At 35.9% G+C, this 11427-nt stretch overlaps 1 protein-coding gene across 1 annotated transcript; it reads left to right on the top strand.

Annotated features, from left to right (window-relative positions):
* Positions 1 to 9334: 9334 nt before the first annotated feature.
* Positions 9335 to 11427, top strand: LOC131306349 (zinc-finger homeodomain protein 3-like). The gene has a single exon (XM_058332541.1). The coding sequence runs from the start codon at positions 10458 to 10460 to the stop codon at positions 11400 to 11402; it is 945 nt and encodes a 314-aa protein (XP_058188524.1). The 5' UTR covers positions 9335 to 10457; the 3' UTR covers positions 11403 to 11427.

Genomic DNA, 11427 nt, shown 5'->3' with positions numbered 1-11427 from the left:
ATCACCCAAACTTGATAAATATAATCTAGAGGTTGCTCCACCCATTATTGATTGATTTTAATTTGAAACCTTCCAAGAACAAACTAAGTTATCAGAGGTTTGGTTGCTCAACGGTAGATGTGGGTAAAGCTAAGTTGTCCGAGGATACGCTAAGGTGATCTGAGGTCCTTCGTTTATATGTTGCACTGCTATGCTGGACTCAGGTTCGATTTAATTTATCAGTAATATTACTTTTTATGTCCCAAAAATGTGATGTGCTCTCATTTTCCCCATAGAATGTTGATCGATGCATGATGAGAGACAATGAAAAAATAAAAAAAAATTCCGCGTACGAATCTAGCACTGAGTAATTTTTTCAATAACTAAACATAAGCTCTAAAAAGTAAAAAGCATGCTAGAGAGAGAGAGAGAGAGAGAGAGAGAGAGAGAGAGAGAATGATTGGCTATATTGTTAAAAGCATGCTCGAAAGCGAGCGAGAGAGAGAGAGAGAGAGAATGATTGGCAATATTGTTAAAGGAGGTATTGGTTACCAAAGATGGGGAAGTTTGGATAAAAGCTTGTCTGGGATTATTAGAACTAAACTGGGAAAAAGAAAAGAATTATAGGCTGTTGGTCTGAATTAATTTTTAAATAAAAACTTGGGGCATTTTGTAAAGTAAAATGTTTGAGTGGGGGGTTTTTGGGACCATTTTTCTGAAGATAAGCGTGGTCGGCAAGGAACAAATTGCATGCTTTTTGGATATACCAAAAAGTTAATTGTACTGTTGTATACTAAATGACAACTGCTTCTATCTTAATTTTTTTTTTCCCAGCTTAAAGAAAACCAAGATTCGAATTTTAATGTCCATTTTCAGGTTCTGTTTGGGTGTTGTATTTGTTGATGTATTTCTGGATAGACAAGAGATCAAGCAACAAAGCACTAAAGTAAGGCCATCCACAGTGGCATAATTAAAAATGGATAACCAAAAAGTTGACACATCAGCTTTTGATTATCCATTTAAGAGGTTGTTAAGCTTAACAATATTGAGGTCCACAATGGTCACTTTTAGTCCATAACTAAAATAAATGATACACTACAATTTCACTCTCTCTCCTCTTGTGTTTTCTACCATTGATCACTTCCCTCCATTACACTTTTTTTTGGCAAAAATATATCGATTTTCTCCTTTAATTTTGGAAAAAAAATTGGTGACTTCCTTCCCTAATATTATGAATTTGGAAAAAAAATCATGCACTCAAAAAAAAAATGTATTCTTGAATTTGTAAAAAAATGTAAGGTTATTTATGTACTCAACCACAGGGAGAGGAACGAAAAAAGAATAAAATAAAAACGGAAAAAAAAAATTGAAATACCTTAATACGGCGACAAATGTTTTCCACCATTGATCACTTCCCTCCATTACGTTTTATTTTTTGGCAAAAATATATCGATTTTCTCCCTTAATTTTGGAGAAAAAATTGGTGACTTCCTTCCCTCATATTATGAATTTGGAAAAAAAATCATGTACTCAAAAAAAAAAAAAAAAATAGATGTGTTCTTGAATTTGTAAATGAATGCAAGGTTCTTCATGTACGCAACCACAAGGAGAGGAACGAAAAAGAATAAAATAAAAAAAAAAAGTGAAATACCTTAATCCGGCGACAATGAGTTGAATTGTAAATAATTGAAAGATATGAGTTTCACTTTTGGAAGGAAAGAAAAAGAAAGAGTTTGTGGCTGAAGAAAATGAGATATAGAGCAGGTGAAGAAAATACCATTTGAAACACATGTGTATATAAATTTTAGAACTAGTTAACTTATGTGGTGTGAGATTCACAAATTTTGATTATTAAAAAAGGTTGCTAGTTTTGGTTATCCAAAGCCCAAAATTTGATTATTTCTAAGAATGTTGTTAAGTTTGATTATACCATTGTGAGCCATATTTTACCTCAATATTGTTAACTTTAAAAATAATTTGCTTTTGATTATGTCACTGTGGATGGCCTAAGAAGGTTATCGATCTCAATATAGAGAAATTTTTCAATTGGATACCACGTGGTGCCCGCTTGGCGTATTTGGATCGTTCATTTCGACTTTGGATGGCTCGGATTTGGAAAGAGAAAAAGAGAGAGAAAGAGGAGAGAGAGTGGTGGGGTGAGAGGAAAGAGAGGGTTATAATCTAGGCCGTTCAACACATTTTTGGACGGCCCAAATAAGCTGCTCGGGCGCCACATGGTATCCACCCGGCACTCAAAAATTTCTCCTCAATATATCGTCTAGACATGAGCAAACCTGCATGCCCTCTAACACAGACTACATATATAGCAAACCGAATCGAAGTTGGGTTTAGTGTGAGTTGTCGAGGAAGTAGAAATAGAATAAACCCCTTACGGATCGTGTAGACTGAAACCAAATTAACAGGGAGCACTGATGAGATCCGTACTGAAACAAATTGAACAGTAAAATATTATCGAACATGCGATCTCATGAAAAACAAACACTTATTTGCTTTATCGTTTTTACATGGCCTAACCCTACCGAGAAATTAGTTCTTAGCAGAATGAAACCCAACCAAGGCTTTGGTTTGGAAGATTGAGCTGGTAGGTTGACTATTTAAGTCAACAATAAACTATATATATACCTACTTCAATTATGAATATAAGAAAATATTCTTATAGCGACTTCTTCAATAGTGGATAATGCCTTCACAGACCTATCATCCTGTAGTGGCCGGCTTCAGATGATATCCACAATAAAAGAGAATATTTTGTTTTTGCATTATATATATAATGTCAAAAAGATGAAAGTATTTGGACGATTGATTTTCTAATTTTAGATTTATCATTTGATGAAATTATTATTTTTATGATAGGCAAAAGAAATTTATTTAATCTTTGAAAAAGAATTACAAAGATTAAACGGACCAAGGACACAACGACTAACGCCACCCGAGACTCCAAACAAAAAACTGGGAAGGCATGATGCCAACCACAAGCAAAGACCCTACATTAAACCACCCAAATCGAACCTTCCAAACAAGCACCTTAAATCCAAAGAACCTAAAACGAGAAAACGCATCTTCCAACACAGAAAACTTAAAGATTCCAAATAAAACCCGAACACGAACATGAAATTATTTGGGTGAGGTTTTTATATTGGATCTTACCATAACATAATTTTATAAAAAATACAAAGCTAGAAGGATCAACATGTGAAAATCAACTCATAGATTCGATTGAATGGGTCCCTTCTTCTATGGGAAAATATACAAAATAATTTTTTTCATATTTGATTTTTGACATGCATGGTAGTAAATAGTATTGATCTGTTCCTGACATGACATGTGCTAATAGGTTGATGGTATGAAAGAATTTAATAGTACCCTACGTATGATTATAGTCCTGTTCATTTTAAGGTCTCAAATTTTTTGAACAAAATTTTTAATAAATTTTCTTTATTTATTTCTATCTACTCATTACTTTCAAAAATCTTCATCAAATCCCAAACCGAACAGGGATCTATATATCCACATACCTCTTTAATACACAATTTCGGAATACAACTGTGCAAGGGCGGAAGTACCCTATGGCTAAGGTAGGCTATAGCCCAGGTGACTTTCGGGAAAACCAAAAAAAAAAAAATTATATGTAAAAGTTTAACACAAATAATTTTAGCCTAACTTTTTTTTTTTTTTAGCCCAATCCGTCCTACCAACCCATTTTGGCTCAGCCCTCTGATGGGATCTAAGGAGGTTATAATTGATAATGTGAATGGTGATTAGTCAGATGAACGGTGTTCTTTTTGGGCCAAGTGGTTGCGATTAGTTTCTGGAATATTTATCCTTGTGAGACAGTAGATGATTCCGACTAATTAAATAATTTAGGCCGTTTCATCAGGGCTCCGGTTAGGGCAAGCAAGGGGAGCCCGTTGAAGACTGGGATCTTGATCCCAACTTGTAGTCGCTCTGTTCTACTTTTCGTATTTTAAATTTGGAGTAAGTGTAATGCTACTTCTAAATAATGTACCCTCTTTTGTAATCCGACTTAAGTTTGAAGTCTAATTAAAACCTAATTCTGCTGCTAAATTATGTTAATTCTTTTTAAATTAGATAAATCTTTTTCATAGAAATGATTTATTAACGTGCCTAAAATTTGGGGCGGTACAATCTTACTCTTTTAGGTTTAAATTATAATGGAAGAACAAGAAGAAACAAAAAAAAGGGGGCAAATACTCTTTTGCCCGTTATTTTTAAACATTTACATGTTTATGTACAAGTGTAGCCCGGGGCAGATTAAATTCCTGGTTCCGCCCTTGCAACTGTGCTCGAAGCTGTTCGATACATGTGGATCCGTGTGTATCAGACAGATTCGAACTGTTCTGTATATTATATACGTTCAGAATTGTGTTTCAAACATTTTCCGCTTGACCAAAAAAAAGAATTGTGTTTCAAATGTGCGTGCGCATCATTGCTCATTGAATAATGAACCCAAATTACACCATATATAGTTGGTCTTTTTGAGTTTGAGTTCCGATATGGTGCACAGAGACGAAGGCCCCCTCAATTTATGGTAATAACTATGATGCCCCTGTAATTGTTGAGATCTTCATATATATAGCCTTTATATAGAATAACCAAAGTTTTTCTTTTTTTTCTTTTTCTTTTTTTCTATCAGAACGACCTCCTAAGTTTTTGAAGATCCTTTTTTATTGCCTCTATATTTAATGACCAGTATTCTTCAATAAAGAAGAAAAAACTCATCAACTTGTTCCTATGTTTCAATTGTAATGATGAGATAATATATTTTCCTGACGATCATGTATGAGTTTATTATTTATTGAGAAATCCCTTTTTTTTCTCGAGTATACTTACCCAAAGTCCAATTGATCGTTACCGAAAGAAAAACACAGTGTTATCCCTATCGCTCAGGAGAACCACAATTATAAAAAAAAAGAAAATAGAACGGTAAAATAAGTTGCATGATCTTATCCTGTTAACTTGCAAATTTGTAAGGATCAAGGAACCCTAGTACTCAATATACAAGTAAATTGTGGTGGCGGTGAAGGATAGACGGGTAGATGTGTTTCTTCTGAAGGAGATGAATAATTTGGGAGTCTGATCTTCTCTGTTCCCGAAAGCCCCTGTGTCGAGGAGTTTTTTTGGCCGTTGGATTGTACAATTTTTTTTTATGTTTTAATTAAATTCAATGGTCAAAAAATTTCTCGGCACAGAAGTACATGGGTTGTTGGCACACAGGATCTTGCCTGGATAATTTGGGCTCTGAGTGCATATCTTTTGTATCATCAACTGCATTTATTTTTGCGGCCCCCAGCTTGTACAGTGCCATAACTACTTCACCCATTCCAGTATGTGGAACAAAAACTTTCTCTAAGGCAGAAAAAACACCTCAAAAAAAGTACTTAAATTGAAAAATAGTGAATATATATGGTTAACTTACATTCAACCCTCTCCCACATATTTTTATTTTATTTGAGTTGAGTGTACTTGCTGTTTAGGTAGCCACGCCAACAATAATATACTCCCCCATCTCAAAAATAAATGTTCGGTCTGCAAGACGAGAACATAAAAAGAATATGATTTTTCCAAGAAAAATTCAAACTTTTTCCAACAATTTACTGAATATTTATGAGTTCTTTTAATTTATGAAAAAAGTTGAAAATTTTTCTTGTAAAAAATATACGTATTATTTTTAAGTCTTTTTTTTTACGGAGCGAATATTTATTTTGGGACAAATGTAGTACTATTTTCTGTACATGTACCCAAAAGGTGTTTGAAATCATATAAGAAACAAATATAAAAGGTGTGGAACTACTAGCTAGGGGAAGGGAAAAGATGAAGACAAAAATTTAAAGAGTCTTTTAAATATGGGGTGGAGTACGGTGGAATAAAGGAATGGATAATGAAGAATATATAAAGTGATTTGGATAACTTAAGAGAGGGAAGACCGAATAACAAAATTGCACACTTATTTGTTTGAAACATAACATGTGAAATAAGTAATTATTGATAAAATAGTTTTTTTTTTTTTTAAATTTCTTGTATTAAAGTGGGTAAAGATTCTCATTAATAAACTGCCAAAGCTCCTGTTGTCCATTGGGTTATTGGTATTACTAAAGTTTTGACTTTATTTGAACATGTGGCGAAGAATCTTATTTTCGTACACGATATTAGAGCGTGATCCATTATATCTCATATGCTACATAATAAACCACACGATGAGATACCGAACCAAGAAAAAAGTGATAGACTGGAAAAAGATTACGCATGGAAGACTTTAGAAGCGGCTATACATAAAGGAGATGTACGTAGTAGAAGACTCACATTAATTGAGTATAAAAAAATGAGTAATCTCTTAACATGATATAGAGTATTAAAATCTCTGCACCTAATCACTTAGTAAGTTTTTACATTAAATCTAAAGTTTCTACACTCCCTCTCCTTCCATGCGAAAATGGAATTTTAGTTAAAGTCGCCATGGCTTGTTCATTTTGGATTTTGAAATTATTTTCAAAAATTTCTCTCAAAATCCAAACCGAAAACCGAATGTATAGGGTCATGCATCGTATTGTACTGCCGAAAGGGTCTTTAGTCGTTTTACCTACCATTTCCCATCAAATTAAATTCACTTCATGTCATATGCAGTTACTTCTACGACAGATTCTGACAAAATTACCAATTGAAAATGACTTCATTATCAAATTGGTATCAGCACCATGGATCGATAAGATGATTGGTGCTTGCAAGAACGTCGAGCCAGTGATATCTTTTTTCTTTTTGATCCGCAGCCAGTGATATCTTTATTGCATTTTTTCATCTACTGGAGTATTTTTTTTATTTAGCCCTGGATTATTTTGAAATTAAGAGATTTTCTTTTCTTTTTTTTTAAAGCAAATTACTTTTAAGGGGTTTTGGGTACGCAGCATATGATTGTCAGAAGTTGGGTGTCAACCTTGTTGGGATGTTTTCCCTTCGTCGTGTTGCTTCTTACTCATACTCCTTTTAATCTTTGTAAGCCGTTTTTCATCGATAAGTAAAATCTTTTTCTTTGGTATTCCAAAAAGAATATATATATCATTGACCTCGTGCATAAAAGACCTTAACCACTGAGACTCCTGTTAATCCATATTTCTATCTTGTTCAAGATCTCTGTATCTTTATTTAGTTTTGGAAACAACATATAAAATCCAGTAAAATCATGTTATGTGGACTTTATTGTACATTTGTACTCGCTAGCTGAAAGAGATATGTAATGCCAAAACCTTATAGTAAATTTTTAGCATGCATCTCTTGTGACTCAGTCTCAAGTGTATTTTCCAAGTGTGGTTCTAAATTTTGAGTTGTTTCTTGACATATAAGATTAAATTCTCCCTTGTGACTCGTATATCTTCCGCCACTTGGAAGCCACATCTCTTATTTTACCACACTGGTGTATGGGTTAACTTACGTCTACCTTAACTAATTTTGAGAAATCAATCCTGGGTTAACTTACGTCTATCTTGACTAATTTTGAGAAATCAATCTTACCGTTCAATACTCCAATTGGTTTCTATCTATGGAAGCCACATCTTACTTCTTTGGTCAGCCCCAAAGTCCCCCCTTCTCTCTCTCTCTCTCTCTCTCTCTCTCTCTCTCTCTCTCACGCACACAGTGTACCTAGGGCCTAACTTGTCATGTGATGACTTCTCAATGAAATGCGGAATACATGGATACATTTGAGTTATGCGAGTGCTTGGTAAGGTGGGATTTGGGAGCACGATATCAAGTACCCCGAACACGGAGGTTCTCATCTTATTTTGACAATAAAAGATCCTTGGAAATTACATATGGTCTGTTCGATAATTAACTTGAGAGTTTCCGAATTGGTCAAGACGTTAGCAATTAAGCTGATCAACCTATAACTTTGGAGAAAAGTACTTGTATACGCATATTTGGGCAAAAAAAGAACAAGAAATAAAAGTTTTCCCACAGCAGCAAGTCTAGAACGTGAAGAAACATGCCCACTAAACAAAGCCATGCCTCTTATTTTCAGCCAAGGGAAATTATGTACCACTCTTTCACTTTTTCACCATAGACGTGCTACTGTCTACTTTTCTATTTTTTTGATACCTCCGGCCAGCTCGCACCTTGACTAATTTTGATCAATCCCACAGTCTATTTTAGTGGGCTCTCAATTAAAGTCATAGTAAAGCTCGATGTGAAATGGCTTCAAAAGAATTAAAGAATTAATAGCACCTAAAAGTTTTCGAACTTGAAACGTTAAAAGGAAGCAAATTTCTATGTCTCGACCTTAGACCACTAAAGCAACCATGAATAATTGGTAAGCATTACATATAGATGGGATATGTCAGGAACAAAAATTGAAATTAGACACAATAAAGTTTATTGGCATATAATAATAACAAGAAATTATTAGGCCTTGGATCTTGATCAATCATATTTTCTTATCCCGTTAGCGGACGATGTAATTGGTTTTTCATAAATTATCGAAAAGTACGTACGTGTGACTTGGACGCCATGAAATATATATGAAGGGAATTAATAACTGAAATTATCTCTCAATATGAGAAGTAAAACTTCCCAATATAAGGTAGATTCTACTAACATTAGTTATCTTTTAACTGAATTTTGAAATGGAAGACATTTTCTTATGGTGAGTATGAATTTCGGATTTGTGAAGAAAAAATTTGCGAATACAGAAAAGAAGCTACAAATTTTCTTTTCCTAATCAATTTAACAAGTACTACATAAAACTATTTCTTCGCTGCTCAGAAAAAAAAATCCAAATTTGTCAAAACAAAAATGGGGCATTTCACTTGTTTTCGAAATAACTCTTAAATCTCTCCTCTCTATCGGCTCACTTCAGTCCACCACCTCAAACACTCTCCAACACTTTCTCCCACCTTCGCCAAAAAGCTTCGGTGACTGCTTCGACGACCGTCCCCCCCAAACCATCACTTCTGTCAATCCTCAAACGACTTCCCCAGCTTCATCGACTCCTATTGTAACTCATTTTCCTCCCTTTTATTTATTTTTTTTATCCGAACTTTTCCTCCCTTTGTTCCAAAAAAAAACTCCTTTTCCTCCCTCAACGGTACACCCATCTAGCCACCACCTCGTTCAATTTCAAAATAAGTTTTTGTTTTTACAAATTTATGCAATAAATGTATCCCCCAAAAATTGTTTCTCTATTTTTTCTATTGGGGCCTTTATATCCGTATAATAGGAAAGATTTGGGAAAATTATACTTGAGTCCAATTCTTTTCAAGAATTATTTAGTACTCTCTCTCTCTCTCTCTCTATTTTCCACTCCACTCTAGCTCTGACACACGCTGTTCTCTCTCTCTCTCTCTCTCTCTCTCTCTCTCTCTCTCTCTCTCTATTTTCCACTCCACTCTAGCTCTGACACACGCTGTTCTCCATATGGCGTAAACTTGATGCCTGATAGTGCAAGCAAAGCAAGCAAGCATCTCCACCTTTTTTTTCATTTCATCGCTCTCTCCATAATCACTCTTGTATATTCCCCTGTCCGTTTTTTCACTTCTTTTGTTTTTCTCTCCCCTTTATCGCCTTTTTGAGTCCTCACTACTGCTATAAGCTCGTGTTTTAGTGCTTCACTAGCAAAACCCACCTCCCAAAACATCTCTCCTTTCTCTCTCTCTCTCTAGTCTCTACCCCCCCCTTCTCTCTCTCTCTCTCTCTCTCTCCTCTTATTTTCCCTTCTCCTTCATCACCCACTTGCTCTGTTTTTCAAAATCCAAAACCCCCCTGTTTTCTAATTCCTACAACTTTTTCTTCTCTTGTGGCTCAATTTGTCTTTTGCTGCTGGAAATTTGTTTAAGCTCAAGATTTTCAGATACATGATTTTGGAAGTTTTTATCTCTTTAATATCTACCTCCTCTGTTGCAATGAACACCACATCCGCAATTATTTCTTAGTCTCTCTCTTCTGCCTCTCTCTCTCTTTCTCAGTCTACTCTGTTCTCATGGCTACTATACACTTCTGTTCGCAGGCACTGATTTTCCTGTACTTTTAAATTAAATTACAGCAGGTATCTGAACACACACACTCTCTCTCTCTCTCGCTGTGTGTGTGTGTGTGTGTTTTCAAAGCTTTTTGTTTAAGAATTTGGTGAGTGTTGTCACTTCCTTTGATCTGATGAAAAAAGGGACTATGTTGAAAATAAGGTGTCAAGAGTCTATTATTCTAGTTATATAGATTGTCCTGCTTCCAAAAGAGTGGACAACTCTTAATTATATTTATATTACATGTAAACCCCTAGACTAATTTATTTACTACTAATACTTCAGTCAACCCCCTTAATTTAACCACTTTTAGCCCTCTCTAGTTCTCTCTCTCTCTCTCTCTCTCTCTCTCTCTCTCTCTCTCTCTCTCTCTCTCTCCCCTGTCTTGTTTTCCTCTCTCTCTCTCAATCAATCATTTACTAGTAGATAATTAAAATGGAGATATCAAGTCAAGAAAGGGAAATCCCAATCCAAATCCCAATCTCAATTCCAATCCCAATCCCAATCCCAATCAACAGTTCATATGGTGGGGGAGGACATGGGCATGGTGGCCACATGAACATCCTCCATGATCCAGCCCCTCAAAATCACATTATTCCCACTTCAGCCCCTCAAATTCAAATCCCTTCAAATGCCCCCACAGTACCCACAAGTCTGGAGGACAATGTGGTGCCCTACAAGAAAATGGTCAGGTACAGGGATTGCCTCAAGAATCATGCAGCATCCATGGGTGGAAATGCCACCGATGGGTGTGGAGAGTTCATGCCCAGTGGAGTGGAGGGTACCCTAGAAGCCCTCATCTGTTCAGCTTGCAATTGCCACAGGAATTTCCACAGAAAGGAAGTTGAAGGTGAGGTACCGTACAATTCCTCCTCTTGTGAGTGTCATTTTGGGCCTTCTTCCCATCTCAACAACAACCGGGCTACTAATGGGAGGAAACTCATTTTGAGCCACCACAAAGGTATGTTAGGCCCAGAAACTTTAGGGTACCCTACTGGAACCCTCATCCATTCTAGACCAGCCCATCATCAGATGATGATGTCGTACAATGTGGGGTCCATGCCTTCAGAGTCTGATGAGCAGGAAGGTGGTGGTGGATATGGTGGTGGTGGTGGTGGGGTGGGGGGTAGGCCACTGCCGCCACCACATCTGGTGAAGAAGAGGTTCAGGACAAAGTTCAGCCAAGAGCAGAAGGAGAAAATGCTGAACTTTGCTGAGAAAGTTGGGTGGAAAATCCAGAAGCAAGAGGAAAATGTGGTGCAGAATTTCTGCCAGGAGATTGGGGTCAAGAGAAGAGTGCTCAAGGTTTGGATGCACAACAACAAGCACAATCTGGCCAAGAAGATAAATTCTTCATCCTCTGAGCAAAACCCAATTTAGACACCAAAGAAAAATGGAGGAAAAA

The sequence above is a fragment of the Rhododendron vialii genome, chromosome 11a (assembly GCF_030253575.1).
Source record: "Rhododendron vialii isolate Sample 1 chromosome 11a, ASM3025357v1".
NCBI classification, from domain to species: Eukaryota; Viridiplantae; Streptophyta; class Magnoliopsida; order Ericales; family Ericaceae; genus Rhododendron; species Rhododendron vialii.
This window is presented reverse-complemented; position numbering and strand designations above follow the sequence as displayed.